The 18,104-nt window shown below is 40.5% G+C and overlaps 1 protein-coding gene across 1 annotated transcript; it reads left to right on the top strand.

Moving 5' to 3' along the window:
- Positions 1-4,722: 4,722 nt before the first annotated feature.
- CMAS (cytidine monophosphate N-acetylneuraminic acid synthetase) lies at positions 4,723-17,810 on the top strand (the record flags this gene model as incomplete). The annotated part of the gene is made up of 8 exons (XM_082494113.1): positions 4,723-4,883; positions 7,504-7,646; positions 7,864-8,019; positions 10,507-10,640; positions 11,948-12,042; positions 12,876-13,047; positions 14,913-15,063; positions 15,797-17,810. 8 exons carry the CDS (start codon positions 4,723-4,725, stop codon positions 16,069-16,071), a joined length of 1,287 nt encoding a protein of 428 aa, XP_082350239.1. The 3' UTR covers positions 16,072-17,810.
- Positions 17,811-18,104: the final 294 nt, after the last annotated feature.

The raw sequence follows: 18,104 nt of genomic DNA, 5'->3' as shown, positions 1-18,104 counted from the left end.
GCTATAGCAAGTAGTGTGACACAGTTACAGTTTACGTGCTTTGAGACTCAGTTCAGAAGTGCACTCTTGATCTGAACTAAAATTTTGATATACATGCATTTGGACCATTAGTTGAACGCTTGATCCTGTGAAAAAAAAAATGCTGGAATAAATAATCAGCAAGTTTTGGTAAGCACATAAAAGAAATCAAAGGAATTAATAGCAGTTCTGCACCTGGGTTGGGGCAACCCCCGGTATCAATACAGGCTGGGGCATGAAGGGATTGAGAGCAGCTCTGCCAAGAAGGACTTGAGCATACCAGTGGATGGAAAGCTGGACATGAGCCAACAATGTGTACTCGCAGCCCAGAAAACCAACCATATCCTGGGCTCCATCAAAAGAAGAGTGGCCAGCAGGTCGAGGGAGGGGATTCTGCCCCTCTACTCCTCTCTCGTGAGACCCCACCTGGAGTACTGCAGCTCTGGAGTCCTCAGCACTGGAAAGACATGGACCTGTTGGAGCGGGTCCAGAGGAGGGCCACAAAAATGGTCAGAGGGCTGGAGCACCTCTCCTATGAGGACAGGCTGAGAGAGCTGGCGTTGTTCTGCCTGGAGAAGGCTCTGGGGAGACCTTATTGCAGCCTTTCAATACTTAAAGGGGGCTTATAAGAAAGATGGGGACAGATTTTTTAATAGTGCCTCTAGTGATAGAACAAGGGGTAATGGTTTTAAACTGAAAGATGGTAGACTTAGACTAGATATAAGGAAGAAATATTTTACATATGAGGGTGGTGAAACACTGGAACAGGTTGCCCAGAGAGGTGGCAGATGTGCCATCCCTGGAAACGTTCAAGGTCAGGCTGGACAGGACTCTGAGCAACCTGATGTAGCTGAAGATGTCCTTTCGCATTGCAGGAGGGGGCTAGATGACCTCTAAAGGCCCCTTCTAACCCAAACTATTCTATGATCCTATGATTCTGTGATTCTATAATTAGCAGTCAATAATACCTTACCTATAACAAGTCAAAGCAGTATAATTTCAAGCTACAAAATCAGGCTTGTGGGTAGATGGAGTAGATACCATGATCTTAAGCTTAGTAAAACTCTTGACAACATCTCACATGGCTTTCATGTAAATAAAATAGGGGAAAGTGTTTTACATGAAAATATTTTAAGGTGGGGACAGATCTGATTGCTGTAGGAATAAATGCAAGATACTGCATTTGGGCAGATATAGTCAGAGGCAGAGACAGATGTTGTAAGTATGTGGCTATGCAACAGTTCTTGCAGAAACTAATCTTAGGTCATAGCAAACCACTGGCTGAATTCTGTCAATATTGTGCAAGAAAATTATACACAGATGTATAAATGAGAGTACAAACTTCAAGGTATGTGAAGCAGCAATCCTTCTGCTTCGCTCACTTGCAATATTCTGCTTAACTCTGAGTACTACATTGTAAGTAGTCCAGAGGAGAACAATGGTGATGATCGGAAGTCTGGAAGATTTGAACTAGGAGAAAGACTGAAAGACATTCAGGGTATGATCCTGAAAAGGAAACGTCCAAGAGTTAAGATGGTGCCTGTTTTCAAATACGCAAATGCCTGCTGAAGAAAGATAGGAATTAATCTTGTCTCTAGATCTGTTTCAGATAAGACAGGAATTAATGCACTCACATTGCAGAAAAGAAGATTCAGTAAAGATTAGGAAAAGCTTTGCTTACGAGGAATACAGAGGAATAGTTCAAGCAGCCAGGGATCAGGTTAGACAAGCTAAAGCCCAGATAGAACTAAATCTGGCCAGGGACATCAAGACAAACAAAAAATCCTTCTTTAAGTATGTCAGTGAGAAAAGAAAGACTAGGGAAGATGTGGGCCCTCTACAGAAGGAAACGAAAGAACTGGTTACCCGGGACAGAGTCAGAGATGAGGTACTCAATGACTTTTTTGCCTCAGTCTTCACTGGAAAGGACTGCAGCCACACTGCCCATGACGCAGAATGCAAAGGTGAGGATTGGGCAAATGGAGAACCGCCCGCTGTAGGTGAAGATCAAGTGCGAGACCACCCGAGGACCATGCCCAAGTCCATGGGACCTGAGGAGATACATCTGCGGGTCCTGAGGGAACTGGCAGGTGAAGTCATTAAGCCACTAGCCATCATATTCGAGAAGTCATGGCCATCTGGTGAGGTTCCTGCTGACTGGAAAAGGGGAAACATAACCCCTATTTTCAAAAAGAGAAATAAGGAAGACCTGGGGAACTAGAGGCCAGTCAGTCTCACCTCTGTGCCTGGCAAGATCATGGAGCATATCCTCCCGGAAACTCTGCTAAGGCACATAGAAAACAAGGAGGTGATTGGTGACAGCCAGCATGGCTTCACCAAGGGCAAGTCATGCCCTTACAAATTTGGTGGCCTTCTGCGAAGGGGTTACAGCGTCAGTGGACAAGGGAAGAGCAACCGATGTCATCTACCTGGACTTGTGCAAAGCATTTGACAGTGTCCCACACGATATCCTGGTCTCTAAATTGGAGAGACGTGGGTTCAACAAATGGGCCACTCTGTGGATAAAGAACTAGCTGGATGGTTGCACTCAAAGAGTTGTGGTCAATGGCTCAATGTCCAAGTGGAGACCAGTGATGAGTGGTGTTCCTCAGGGGTCGGTACATCTATGATGTATGCCAGATATTCTAATGTAATTTCTTTTCTCTGTAAATGAAAGTCGAATCCAAACTCTGCCTGGGTTATTCCTGGACTATGAGAAAGTACTGAACTGAATTATGTAGCTGAAATATTATTATTGATAAATCAACTTTCACAATGTGATGAAGCAAAATACAGATGTTTTTAACCCATTGCTACTTAACAAGTAGGTATTTTGAATATTGTAACAATTATCTAAGGAACCCTGAAAGAGATTTAATACAGCATATGATTTTTCATTCTTCAGTTAAAGCCTCATATATTTTCTTTGTAACATAATATGCTATACACGTGCTACCTCTGGCTACTTTAAAGGAATTTCTCAGAGAACGGCACAAAGTCATATGATTTAGAGTGAAAGTCCATAAAACTGACCTCAAAAGGACTTGTATCTTTCTTCTCAACAAAAAGGACCTCTGTTTCAGCAGAAGCGCACCCTGTAGCTGTTGCGTTTGTTCAGAAATTTGGAAGGCATTTGATATTCCTTTTTGTTATGGCCATGTCTGAAAGGGTTGACAGGTAGGATCTAGCAAACTAGTTGTGGCGGGTTACAAAGTTAGCACTGACAGCTCTTTTCTTCAGACTCTTCTGGAGATTCCTGCCTGTCCAGCCGTTGGCAGCTCTCAGAGAAACCACCAGGCTTTCCACTGGGGTCGACCTTGTCCAGCCACATGTTTTGCTGAACTCGGTCTGTTATGGGCACAGCAACCTCTGACAGAAGCGTAGTGCTAAAGAGGTAGGAACTTAGATGTGACAAAGGCTTGAAACTCTAGAGTTAAAAAATTTCAAATTTAGGTGCATGGAAAGTGGCCTGCAGGAAATATGGTACTTAGCAGCTTACAGGCTACTAGTTTCAATCTCATCTAAAAAAAAAAAAAAGGCCTGGAAAGTTCTGCATTGATCTGCATAGTAGATGAGCAAACCGCCCATCTCTGCCAGGCTTCTTTGATGAGAAGTCCACTTCAGAAATCAAAAACACCGCTCTCCTCCCCCCCCCCCCCCCCCCCCGATTATCCTTCTAAAATGCCTGCCCATGGCTGAATATACCTGGGAGCATTTCATTTGGCAGTGGCAACAGAGGTCAGTGAATGGCATGTGACACGTTTCCATTGCAGACCGAGAACCCCCCCCGAGTCCCCAAGAGTGACTTTATGATGCTGTTCAACGGCCTCCACTTTTCTTTTTTTTTTTTTTTTTTCCGAATTACATTAAAACCAAACAAATCCCCAGGGGCACACCCTCGCATTGGTAGTATATTAGTTTATTTTACCCATCCGGTTTCCATAAGCAAGTTCGTATAACTCGACGCGGGCCGTTTCCACGCTGTGACACCCTCTGTCGGAGCCCGGAGGGAGGGAAGGTCCCCCCGTCCCCCCTTCCCCCCCCCACCGCCCCACGCAAAAAAAAAAGCTGCGGCGTGACCGCTCTGCCCTCTGCCGGCACTCCCCACGCGGGGAGGCCACCAGGCAGGAGAAAAGACTCGATGTGAGGGATTTATGCCGGTGGCTGACGGAAAAAAAACAACCCACCCCCTCAAACACCGACACACCGGAGCCCGTGCAGCTCCTCAGGCACCGGCCGCCGCCACTGCGGGCCCAGCCCCGACCTGAAGGGGTTCCCCAGCAACCACGGCCACAACCCGCTGGGCCAGGCCACCTCCTACGTGCCGACGGCAAACGCTGCCACAACTCTGACCCTTCATCCCGCCATGGAAGCCTCACCTAAGAAGACACGGAGCGCCTTCTCACGGAGCGCCCAGGACAGGGCCAAAAAGGGCGTCTCCCTTCACAGGCAGGAGGGCGGGCGCCTCACCTCCCCTAAGCCGAGGTGCCCCTCAGCGCCAGCCCCCCAAAAAGGCTTCTCCTCCCCCCAAAAAAGACCTCTTCACCCCCGCCCAGATCTTCCAGGCGCGGCTCAGCCGGCGCCCCGCCCCACCGGGGGACTACACTTCCCGGCATGCACGTTCGGCGCAAGGGAAGGGCGGGTGAGGTGGCAGAGGGGGGAAGGGGGGAGCGCTCAGGCCGACCGGCGGACGGACAGACAGACATGGAGGCAGGCGCGGGGGCTTCGCGCCCCCACCTTGCCGCCCTGGTGCTGGCCCGCGGCGGCAGCAAGGGGATCCCGCTGAAGAACATCAAGCTCCTGGCGGGGGTGCCGCTCATCGGCTGGGTGCTGCGCGCCGCCAGCGATGCCGGCGTCTTCCACAGGTGCGCATGCGCCTTCTTCATCCCACCCCCCACCCCCCGCGGGAGGGGGGGGTCCCAGCCGGGGATGGGGGTGCTGAGGGGCCCCGGGGTGCGGAGGGCGGCCCTGCTCTGTCAGCGGGCTCCCGGGGCCGCCCTCCCATCCCTAGTCGGCTTCTCCATGACAGGCTCCGCTGTGGCCGTTCGAGGCGGGGCGGGTGGTGCCCCCCGCGGCGGCTTGAGGCCCGCTGAACGGGCTCCTTCGGGTTCGGGAGTTTTGGGGGAGGTTGTGCAGTGGGAGATCCTCGGTGAAGGCGAGGGGCTGCCCGTAGCCTGGGCACTGGGGGTAAGGATCAGGCCTGAGCGTGGTGCGGGGCAAGCAGGCTGCGCCCCGCCATGGGCTCTGTCTGCTGCTGCCTCCCGGTGAGGGTGGGCCCCGAAGGAGGCAAGGTCTTCTACAAAACAGCAATTTAAAAGTATGGCCGCATTAAATGAGACTGCTAGGCTGTAGGTAGTCCTCCTCATCCCAGATGACTGTGGTTGGTGGTCACCTGGTCCCACCTGCTGGGCTGGTGAGGGTTGCTGGGACCACATGCAGCTGAGTCTGGGTGTCTCCAAGGATGGAGACCCCAGAGCCTTTCCGGGCACCAGTTCCAGTGACTGATAACCCTCACGGCAGAAAAGATGTTTTATGATACATAATTGGCGCTTTCGTTCTTGTGGTCTGTGTCCTCTTACTGCAGTCCTCCAGGAAAAGTTTCTCTGTTTTTCTCTCTACTTGCCCACCAGGTACTTGAAGACGGCAATAAAGTCGCCCCCTTGCCTTCTCTTTGTAGGACTGAATCGAGACGGCTCTTTCAGCCTCCCCTGGCATGCATGGGCTCCCAGGCCTCAGTTGTCGTGCTGGCTCTCTGCTGGGCTTGCTCAAGTTTTTCTTCCTTCTATCGAGAGCTCACAGTTGGGCACAGTACATAAATGTTGAGTGGAAGGGAATAATTGTGTGTTCCCATGTGACACAGAACAGAAGCTCAGTTTGTGGCAAAGTGCACAAAACTTTGGTAGCAATAATTAGAGCCTGACAGAAACAAGTATGTTAGCGTTAAGAATATGGGCATTGCAAACTTCTTTTTTTCTGCCAGAACAAAACTAAGAATCTCTACGTGTACCGATAAGCTTAATTAAAACCAGCGCGTGGTTGGGATGTGCTTGGTATGTGGCATACCTGGGTGCAAACCTACTGCGTTATGTTCAGAGCGAGGATTTGATGTAGTCAAGTAGAAATGTAGCCCAGTTAGATTCAGAGCTGGAAGTAAGCATAAGCCTTCTGTATCTCATTGCTGCTGTACCATTGTCTGTTCTGGAAAATCTTTTTTACTGTATCTGAAAAGTAGAGGAAACATTGCTGACTTTGTTTTGGTTTTAATAAAGAAGCAGTCAAAAATGTTTCTGACCTAGAATAGTGATAATTACTTAATGCATGTGAATCCATGTTGCTTAATGACCTGTGGTGGATATAGTGGTTTGAGCAACCTCCTCATTTTCTACTTGGCATCTGAATTTGCCCAACAGGAAGCCAATTAGGGTTATGCAGCCTACCTTTGAGGCATAACAGGTGCATTGGATGGGAGTGCACTAGGTTTTCTAGTCACCTTTGAAACAGCTGTGCTGATAGGCTACATGTTACACAACAAAACTCTGTTGGTTGAATAGGGAGTGTATATTTAAGCTAACTAGCCTGAAGCAGTTTATGGAAAATGCCTCTTCCGCCTTGTTCACGTGGGTGTGACTTGACATTGCTATCATACATATTCTGATGATCCCATGATGTCTTTGGATGAAAAAACTTAAGTAAAGCACCATTTGCTATGTATGAGAATGCCACTGTTGTGGAGAGAAGGGTTTTTTTTTTGTAGTTTTTGGTTTTATATCTCACATGCTTTTTTGTCACAACGATGCAGCAGTGGCCTCACAGTGCTCAGCTGGTGTTTATCATCACATAATATTCAGACTTAGCCCTTCCTTCTGTAAATGTTTATTATCCCTGAACAATGACGATCTTGCTTTACCAGTGTTGAAGGTTTTCTGTGCCAAAACCATACGTGATCGTAACTTGAACAGCTCTTTCTCTGGGGTTGTATGGAGCCTAATTAACAGATTTTAAAACACTTGCAGAATAAGCTAATCTCCCAACTATGTTGTCAGCCTTGTTTCTGAACTCTTAAATGATTTTGAATGCCTCATTCAACCCTTTCACAATTCGTTGATCTGTTAGCATGCCTAACAAATTGTGGCGTGCTGACACTGGATTTTTCTGGTAATGCTTCTGAATTTTATGTTGCTTAAGCTTCCTATGTGGAAGATAGATCAAGCGCCCTACAGTATTAAATTGAAATGCAGCCCAGGCTTGAGATTTTACAATCTGGTGAATGTATGTTTTATCCCTATTGTTAAAAGCTGCTTGTTGGACTGACACGGATAGTTTCATTAACGCAAATACAAGAACTAGGTCCTTTCGTTGCAAGGTGTAGTACATACATAAGCCAGGGTTTTGTTCAGGTTAGATTATGGCAGGCGAGTCAACAATGCTGGGATTTATTCACCACAACAATTCTTTATATTAATTTCTGTCACTGTCTCCCAACAGTATATGGGTTTCTACAGACCATGATGAAATTGAGAAGGTTGCAAAGCAGTTTGGTGCTCAAGTTCATCGCAGAAGCCCTGAAGTTTCTCAAGACTCCTCAACTTCTCTAGAAGCTATCAGAGAGTTTCTTAATCATCATCATGGTAAATCAGTAGTAACATATGCTAAGCTTTTATGTTGTAGCCCCAGAGGGATGATGTACTTATTATTTAGAAAAATAAGTAAAGCCTTTAGTAAGTAAAGGATAGAAAGATTCTCTTTTTTTTTTTTTTATATCATCCACTCATACCATACACACTTTATGGTTGTGTGTATTAAAAATATTAACTATTTCATAAATATTTGTTTGTTTTTCTTTAGAGGTTGATATTGTAGGAAATATTCAAGCTACATCTCCCTGTTTACATCCCAGTGATCTTACAAAAGTGGCAGATCTGATCCAGAAGGAGGGGTTTGATTCTGTCTTCTCTGTTGTGAGACGGCATCAATTTAGATGGAGCGAGGTAAAAAAAGGAGGTAATACGTAGCTGTTTCTGGTTACTATTATACCTAACCATTTTTTTTTCCAAATGTTTTATTTTCATACCCATGGTATTTACATTAGGAAGTGATATCATAGGCAGGGGCTGAGTTCTTGGAGAGGTATGAGATGGCTTAGAAATTCCTTTTTAGTAGTGCTGTTTTGATATTACTGATATTACATTGCTTAGCATTTCTGTAATTGTTTTGTTGAATTGATAAGGTATTGAAAATGAAAATGTTATTACCTTGTCTAGGCTCAAAATATGGCTCCCAAAAGCTTTACATGTTAACTTCTGCTTCGTGGGTATTCATGTGCATGTAGCTATGACACTGAAGTCCTGTCTTAACGAGGAAGGTGTTTGTTTTTACTATGTAGTATCTAACAAATGACAAATAATGTGAGGTAAAGTCTTAGTGAAGATGGGATGTCAACTTATTAGCCTGGAGACTTAGATTTTGTTTCAGCCTGCTAATTTGGCTGCTGACTTATGTCAAATTGCAAACTGTCTTTGAGTCATGAGGGCTGAGCTCATGTTAATAAGCTCATATAGAAGGATATGACTGTTTTTCCCCAAGAAATGACTCTCTACTACAGTTGCCAAGATGACTAAAGACTGAACTCTTTACTTACAAATAAAGATTGTACCTTTTGTTCTTGTGCAAAGAACTATTTCACTTTATCTACGTTGTTTTTCTTTCTGTGATTAAAGCAGAAATGTTTGCTGCTTTTTCTCAAAATGGTTAGCACAGATATTGCCACATTGTTATTTTTCAAAAACAAATGTGTTACTCAGATAGTACAATTATTCTGCTGAGATGAAAAAAAATTCATCTAAAGCAGTTTATGAGTTTACAAAGCATCTTGCTGTAAAAGAGCATGTGAAATAAATGAAGCTTGATATTAGAGCTAAGTTGGAATAAAAGTTAGGCCTTTGTTTAGAATAAACAGCTAACTTGAACGTTCTCATTGTTCCTCATAAAAGGAGAAATAATGTGACACAGTTTGTTCATAAAGTATAAGAGGAGCATCAAAATGGTGAATGGCAGTTTTGAGTTCTGTGGATTACATTTTAGGGAACCAAGTGAAAGTCCACTTCACATCGAGATGCTAGAATGGATGTCTGTGAAAGACTAAACCTTGTTTGGATGTACTGTGTGGCTTTCTGAAGTGATTGTGTGCCATCTAGGCTCTATAGGTTGATTATTAAAATAAAAAAGCCTCAAGGCCTACCTAAAAGAACAAATAATTCTTTAGTATAAAATGACATATAAGTCTTTTAATGTCGCGAGACATAAAGAATCATTCATTTGCAAGGAGTATATGTGAGGAGAAGAAGGAACACAGTGTGCAAACATTAGCAGCTTAAGGGTAGAAGCAAATGGCCGTTTAGGAGTGTGGTGTTACGGGTGACAGTGATTTCCAGGAGCATTATACAGTATAGTATTGTACTCTTTTTTTTTTTTTTTTTTTCTTTTTTTCCTTTTTTTTTTCAGGCGGCTTTAAAGTACTGATTATGTTAAAAAGATACTACTGTGTATTTCTGTTGTTTCTTCTGCATTAAGGTTTAATATTGATGTACCCTGAAAGCAAAAGGTGTCTCTTTCTGACTGGAAATGTTTACTTTATTGAGCACAAAGCTCTAGTGTATTTATGAAATACAAGGTGTGTATATATACTAAAGTCTCAGGATGTTTTGGGTGCTTGAGAATGCCCTCTAACTTTTTCATGGTTACTAGATCATGAGACCCAGGGAATTTTAGCTCCTTTGTGCATGTGAATTTGGGTGGCATAAGGACAGAAGTCTCTGGTCATTGGTTCAGTTTCTGCTGCATGCACTACTGGCATTGATAACAATATGGCATCTTATGTTTTATTCAAAGACACTTGTTTATTTGTGTACCACTTATGAAAAGTTAATATAATGTGTGTCCTTAAATAGGAAGTATTTGGGGGAACTGCCAAGATGTTTTCACAGGCAAAATTTCTTCTCGTGTGCTCTTTTTTCACGTTCCAGATTTCAGGTTGGTCCTCTCAGCTCTCAGAGTTCACTCAGGGCCTTCCTGGGTTGAAGTGTAGGTAGCTGAATGGTTTTCTTGGTGTTTACCCTCTCTGCGAGTTAAACCCCTTCCTATCACATACTAGGAGAGTACGGAAAGACTATAGTATTTCTTTTGCATTGGCAAGGACAGTCTAGAAGAATGTCCCCCCTACTTCTTTTAGTAATCAGTTTTGGAGCTGATAAACTCTCAGGTTTTGGGGGGCTTTTTTTAAGTTGGAATGAAAAAAAATTTCCTTTTCTTCTGCTAGAAATAGTTTGTTATCCACAGTTCCAAGAAAGAGCAAGCGATTCAGTGATTCTTTATAAAGCTAAGCAATGAGAGGCAATAATGAAAGAAGTTGGTGATGGAATTGTGTCCTTAATTTTTCAACAGAACGCTATTTAAAGAAAGTTATATGACTCTGAATTTTTCTGTTCACAGAAAACAAAATGACAGAGCCCCAAAACCTGAATCCAGCAAAACGATACCGGAGGCAAGATTGGCCTGGAGAGCTGTACGAAAATGGCTCATTTTATTTTGCCAAGAGGCATTTGATTGAGAAAGGCTACTTGCAGGTTTGTGCTTCTGGTGTTCATGCTCTTCAGAATAATACATCTTATGTTGCAGAGGGTTCTGAATTCAATAATGTCTTTCTATTTCTATATGCAGTCAGTATAAAGTAACAACACTTTGACCTTAGGACAATTTGCTTATTGTGTGTAACTTAACAGGGCTAGCTGTAGCTAGGTCAGTTCCATTAACAGCATCCTCCACAGCAAACAAATTTATACAAATAATTTTGAGCAGTATGTAGCTATAAGCCTAAAACAATACAACACTGAATTTTGCATCAGTTCGCTATGATGTCAGTGCGTATCTTACAATTCATTTTAGTGGTGTTCCTAAGGGTGTTCATTCATAAGGGTGTGAAACTCGCCTTTGTGCAGTGTCATAGGCTTCTCATCTAGTCTATAAACTTGTATTCTTCGCCAGTTTAGTCTTATGCCAATTTTCTACTGTAACTTAAGCAGTCTTTTTCTCTTTCCTGATGTTCACGTCCCAGTGTAGTAGTGCAGAACAAATGTATTTACTTCAGCTTTCATTTTGTTTGTCTACAAGTATAATCTCTCAGTTTTCTCATGCAAGGCAAGTTCTCCATCTTGCAGATCATTTCCAATATTTGTCAGCAGAACTGAAAGAAAGCCCAATGTAGATATTTCCATATTTCTAATGAGAATACCTTACTAGGTATGTCAAGAATACCAGATTCTTATTTCTCTCTTTTCCAGGTACCTCACTAATGCAGAGATACTAGCTTTAGGTCTCTATAGTTTGCACAGACCCATGCAGTGTCAGCTAGTGCTGGGTGGACTTGCAAGCATTGATCTGGATAGTACAATTGTGCTGAATTCTGCATTTTGCGAAGGTTGGGCCCTCTGAGGGTCGGGGCTTTTAGTTTTCTGAATTACATTGGAATATGGCAGATATTCTTCTGATTGAAATTAAGTCTTTGTGTAGACAGCAAAAAAAAAAAAAGCATACTCTTAGTAAGTAAATGCTAAAGATATTTCTAGTTTACTGTATTAAAAGACCTAGTGAAATCAGTGTGGCCTAATGACTATAATGCATTAACATCTTCCGTGCATGCTTCCTCTAGTTATAAAATGAAAATACTTTCTATAGGCAACGATTAACAAGTTGTTTCAAATGCTTGGTTCTGTGTCACTGGCAAAAACATCGTTGTGGATGGTTCACTTATATTTAAGCTAGTGTGACCACTGTGTAACCAGATACTTAGCTTTCATTACACAGTACTAAAGTGTACAGTTTTGTATTTGTATTAACCCAAGCAGAGAATTTTAATGGGTTCTATTTTATTTAGGGTGGTAAAATGGCCTATTATGAAATGCGTGCAGAGCACAGTGTGGATATTGATATAGACATTGATTGGCCTATTGCAGAGCAGAGAGTATTGAGGTAAAAGCACTTTTTATTCCTTTGTTTCTTTGATATCGCTCATTGCTTCAGAGTATGGTCATGTGAATTCATAATGTATGTAACGTAAGTAATCAAGGTCAAGGATAACTGGACACTTTATTTCTGCCCATCGTTTTTTCCTGTCTGTTGAAATCATCTGAGTTACCTTCACTATACGTTTTGGGGTTTTTTGTTTGTTTGTCTGTTTTTTTTTGTTTTGGTTTTTTATTTTTTATTTTTTTTTAGAAAAACAAAAAGTTCAACTTTGGGAAAAAGGTAGACCCCACTATACCAAAGTAATGTGTTACCATCATCTCTGACTTTTCCAGCTGAGTTGTCCTAGGCTTGCATGGTCTTGATAGGCTTCCATGGTCTTGACCACATTTACTGGTGCACATGACAGATTGTTCATGTAGAAGGCATGAGCTGATTACATCTTGCCAGCTGCCTTTTCTTTGCAGCTACTCTGCACCTCTCTAGGGAAATAATGGGTGGGAATGGAATATGTTTTCTGTGTCTGTTTCATCCTTTACTCCGTTTTGGTTTTGCCCCAAACAAATGATACAGAACATAACCTCTTATGCTAAGGAATTAAATCTGATCTTAATTTTTAAATGGAGAGTGTAACTGAGCTGTCTTTTGGATCATTCTGTTTTTTTTTTTTTCTTTGAAGAGGGAGAATATAGTTGGAGAGTGAAGATGATGAGAAAAGACATTAGAAAAAAAATTTCAAAGCTGATTCTTTTTTTCTGAAGATCACAACTGTATTTTAAATATTTGGGTTTGGAGTGTGTAAAAACTTCCATCCTAAAAAGATGACTTTTTTTGTCTAGCTTTGGATATTTTGGCAAAGAGCCATTAAAAGAGGTGAAGCTATTGGTTTGCAGTATTGATGGATGCCTGACAAATGGTCGCATTTATGTGACAGAAGATCAGAAAGAAATGGTCTCCTACGATTATAGAGATATTATTGGTATCAATCTATTAAAGAAAAGAGGAATCCAGGTAAGTGTTGTTCTGAAGTGTGAGGCTTTATTTCTGATGTAACCTGAACGCTAAGATTCTAAAACCCTGCAGCATAAAAGTTGAAGTTTCTTCAGAGTACTACTTGTGATCAAGCAGCGTAATACATTGGTTCAAGTTCAGGACAAATGTTGTTCTCGGATCCTTTAGAGGAATACAGGTGTTTTGAGAAATTTCTCAATCTCCTTCGTAGCTGTAGCATCTTTCTCTTTTTGTCCTGGAACATTGTGCAAAGAAATTTTTATGGTGTTTTACTAGCACCAATCATAGTGTTCTGTGTAGTCTAGACACTCATTAATTAGAAGTCAGCTTTATCAAGCAGGGATATGTTGTTACCTCTTGGCTATAGAAGAGGAAGAAATACCCCAGGCAAATTACTTGGTTCACCCTAGATCACCCGTGATTCTTGCAAAGAGGGGAAATCAGCCCCCCCAAACACTTTTGTCCTCATATTTGTTTTAACCATAATTTCGGTGCTTTGAAGTTGTAAGAATTCAGTGTAAATGAAAAAGTAAAACAACACAGATTGTATCATGGCTATTATTATTATTATTGATTATTATTTCTGCTACTAAATTCTGCTGATCTGAATATTTCCTTGCATTTATGTAAAATTAGCCTCCTGGCTATTTTCTGTCTGTGCTGCTGCCTTTGATATAGCTAGAAGATTTTCTGGGGGGTAAGAACTAAGTACAGATTTAGGCTGCCTTCAAAGAGCCTTAACTCAGTCCTGTTGCAGATTGAGATGGGCATGGATAAAACAAAGGTAGCTGTACCCCAAGTAGGCTTCTCCAGATAAGTTTTTTGCAGTCTCTGTTGTAGGGGTTTTTTTAATAACAAGTTAGACTAGACATTCATTACATACTTTGATGCAGCTGTTGCTGCCTTGGGGCAGTAAATGGATTTAGATGGTTTTTCAAAACTCCCTCAGCTTCGTTTTCTGTAAGGCAAAAGGGGAAGGAACCTTGTAATCACTTTTGTTGCCTGTGGGAGCCCATTTCCATACTCACTGTGACTTGGAATCTTTCATTGAAAACCTCCTGGTCTTTCTGCTGCACTTTATGTATTTCTAGTATGTATTGCTGATGTACTCTTGCTTTGTGCCCTACTCCTGTTCATGCTGTACTTAAAATCAGTGTTGAGTATTTGTTAGTATTTAATAGCAATTAGGGAAGATAAATTTGTCCACAGCTTGGACAGAAGACCTGGAGGGATTGTGTCAGATTTTTTAAAAAAATCTGCTGCAGTTATCTTCTGGTTTTAGCCTACGTTGTACATAGTTTCTGAAATTTCAAAATTGGAATGAACTTTCGGAGATTAATGTGCTTTGTTCCTTCAGTCTGTATAGTGTACTGTTGATGCTCTGAAGTCCTACTGTAAAATAAAATAATGTTATTAGGTAGAGGAGTAATGGAAAATACTTCATCATATTCTGCTTCTACAAATATTGCAAAAATCTTCCTTGGGAATTCTCTTATTCCCTACTGTGGCTTAATTAGATGATATTGCACTAGATAGTCAGCATGCCACTGTACTGTGATATCCAGTATTTTATCTGGTATATATTACATTTAAAAAGACAAACGTAAATTTATTTTTTTGAACCTCAGGGAAACCTAGAGAATAGCATTTCATTTTCCCAAAGCAACTTCAAGACTGTAGTGTGGTTTTGGATGTTAGTCACTTCTGCTTGGAGTTTTAATTGAAGGAAACAGTTATTCAATGCTTTTCTGATATTTGAGAGAGCTTGTATAAGCAAAACTTCTGCTTTTTTTTTTAATAAATCAACTTACATATCTTAGATATTTGTGTGTAGAATTTACTCTAACTTGACTTTATTTTAATAGGTTCGACTCATCTCTGAAAGAGATTGTTCAAAAACACTGTCAGCCATGCAGCTGGGATGTGTAGCAAAAGTTAGTGCAACAAATAAATTACAAGTCCTGGAGGACTGGCAAAAAGACATAGGTTTGAGCTGGAAAGAAGTCGCATACTTAGGTCAGTTCTATTTTTTTTTTTTTTTTTTGTAGTAAAATTTATACAGCATACACAAATACAAACTTCATAGTGCATAGTGCTGCTCGGCTTCAAATCACTTTGCTCTCTTTTAATACACTAAATTTAATGGGATTGACATGCAAATTACAGCACACAATCACCAAAAGCAGGTACGTATTTTAAGGCTTGTTAGGGTACAGTCTAAATATTAAAGGCATTGATGAATCGGTGTCTAATTTGGTAAGGGAAGTCTTAGCTGTTTTTATAATGAGATTTAGGAAAGCTTTTTATATTACACAAGCATACAGTTACAGCTTACAATTTTGAACTGATTCTCGTTCGTTTCAGATGGATATTGTATAGATTGTATTCTGAAATGGAAATAAAGAAATGGACAGAATTAAAACTGAAAGCCATGTGATTCTGTATTTCAGTGACAGCTGAAGTATATAGTCCTGCAAATGCTTATTCAGTTGCTCAAATAATTTTACTACTCTTAAGAGTACCATTCTCTTGCCTGAAGATTGTGTGAAGTGTGATCAGCATTTACATGTATCACAGATTTTCTGAGAACTGACTCACATGTGCAAGGTGCTGTTGAGCTGCTGAGATGAAAATTGTGGCAAGAATACAAATTTTTAAAAACAGATTAATGTGTACACAGAAAAATATTGAGCTTGCTTAGTTTTTCCCGTCTGTGATATTTTGCCTTGTCTGTCATCTTTCTTAATAGGAAATGAAGAGTCTGACGTGGAATGCCTGAAGCAAGCTGGCATGAGTGGTGTGCCTGCTGATGCTTGTGCAGTTGCTCAGAAGGCTGCTGGTTATATTTGCAAAAACAATGGTGGCTGTGGAGCTGTCCGGGAGTTTGCAGAACACATATTCCTGTTGTTAGAAAAAGTGAACTCTGCAAGAAAGCAAATGGAAGAAATGAGTTCAGCCAGAAAGGAAACGGAGGGAAATGAGAACAGCAGGAGAGGAAATAAGGAACTAATGAAAAAAGTGTAACACAGTTGGTCAGTCCTGCTTTTCTTCTTCTCCTCTTCCCCTCTCAGTAAGTCTGCATCCAAAGGATAGCTTATCTTGCAAGTTTTACATTGCAGTAGTGTTAAAAGATGTTTTCCTCTTAATTTAAGGTCCCACTTTGATTAAGTGCTGATATTCACGATTGTATGCTGATAATCATGACAATATTCATGATTATTTTAAAAGCCATTTAAGTGCAATGGAAGAAATGCTACAAAAGGTAGTGTCCTGTAAATCTCTTAATCGTTACATTTGTCCTACAGGAATAATGTATCTTTATTTCATAATCTGAATATTTTCAGGGATCAATAATTTTGCGTGACTTGAGGATTTGTAATTCAGACTTTAAAAAAAATGTTCTGTCAGTTTTGCTTATTTGGTTTACATTTCCTCGATCAAATGTCAAGATGATGTTGTAGTTGTGTGCTAGCTTTTTACAAGATTTATCCCTTCTAAGGAAGAGTTTTAGCATATACTGGAGAGGTCAGATGTAAAATAACTATCAAACTTCTTCCTGTGTTTTTAAAAGGCAGCTCAGTTACTGTAAAACCAGTTAATATTAGTATTAGTTAAGAAAAGCACTTAAGCATGTGTTCAATTTTAAGCTCATAAATAATTAAATGTCATTTGGAATTGTGCCTCATATCTTTGAATCTGTTTATATTGGGTTTTATTAAAGTGCTTAAATTAACATATCCAAATGCTTTGCCAAATTTGGAGTTAAATTTACCATTAACTTTAAGATCTTTCCTTTGCAGAAACTCGGTTTCTTTCTATGAAGGCTTTATTACAACCACTAATAAGTTAAAAAAAAAAAAAAAAAAAAAAAAAAAAGAGAGAGAGAAATTAAATCTTTATTGTATAGAAAAGTAAGTGCTGTTTAAAAAAAACCCCAAATGTAGTTGTTGATTGTGGACTTATAGAAAATATATATGTGTGTTTGTATTTATGGAAATTATAATTTTTATTGTGTCTTGATTTAAAGAACTCAGTATCTGTAAAAATTTTTAAAATTGATACTAAAAATATGCATCAGTTTTCAATCCTAATATTTATCGGTGAGTCATGTTCTGCCTTGGGTTATGCTAAAAAATAAAAAATACCTGTGGTACACAGGCAATTAGTACAGAGGTGAATAATAATGGATTGTCATTTTATTTTTTTTCTCTGCTAAATAGACACTCCCAATAGAATATCACCTGATTTATTGCTTTATAACTTTGTGTTTACTTCCTTTTACCAAGCAAAATATTGAACTGAAATACTTTTACTGCCTATCTACAGTAGCAAGGTTAATAGGTGAAAAGCTTACTGTACTAATCGGCTCTAAGTTATCATTTAAGTATTTCCTTTCAGTGACGTTTTAGGATTCCGCACTGGATAAATCCCACGGACTTTGATAACAGGAGAGCCACATTTTGGACAGAACTACAGACTTTGCTATAGGTAGATGTATTATTTTAGTCATATAGACTACATGGTAAAGCTTCAGAGGTCCAGACTGGATGAACAATTCAGGTTTGATAATGTCATATAGAATTGGCCAAATTTTTTGTTACTTCACCTTGCAATCATCCAGTAACTTGCTGACTATGATTTCAGGAAGTTTCCTGTGAGTAGATAACTTTAAACAAGGTGACTGTGATAAACTTGATTCCCATTCGTTTTGTGTTAGAGAAAGCAAAAATATGAGTAAGTGCAATTATAATAGAAATATGAGTTGGCAGTACTGTTTGTAGCTTACTGTTTGAATCAAGAACTGTTCTAATGTTTCAGCTGCTTGCTGAATGTGCTGCATATACATTGGGTCTCTACCCAAAATTTCTACATGTATCAAAAACAAATGCAGGAACGCTTTTGTATGAGTGTTGGTAATGAGCAGAAAGAAATGGTAGCTGATATGTTTTCCCTTTGACAAATTCCTGTTTAGAAAAATGTGGTATAATCTTACATTTGGCCTATAGAAAGAATATGAAGAATAAAAGAGCTCTAGAGACTATTTACGAAATAAAGCC

The sequence above is a fragment of the Vanellus vanellus genome (genome assembly GCF_965231255.1).
Source record: "Vanellus vanellus genome assembly, chromosome: 1".
Lineage (NCBI taxonomy): Eukaryota > Metazoa > Chordata > Aves > Charadriiformes > Charadriidae > Vanellus > Vanellus vanellus.
The sequence above is the reverse complement of the archived record's forward strand: the minus strand, read 5'-3'. Positions and strand labels throughout refer to the sequence as shown.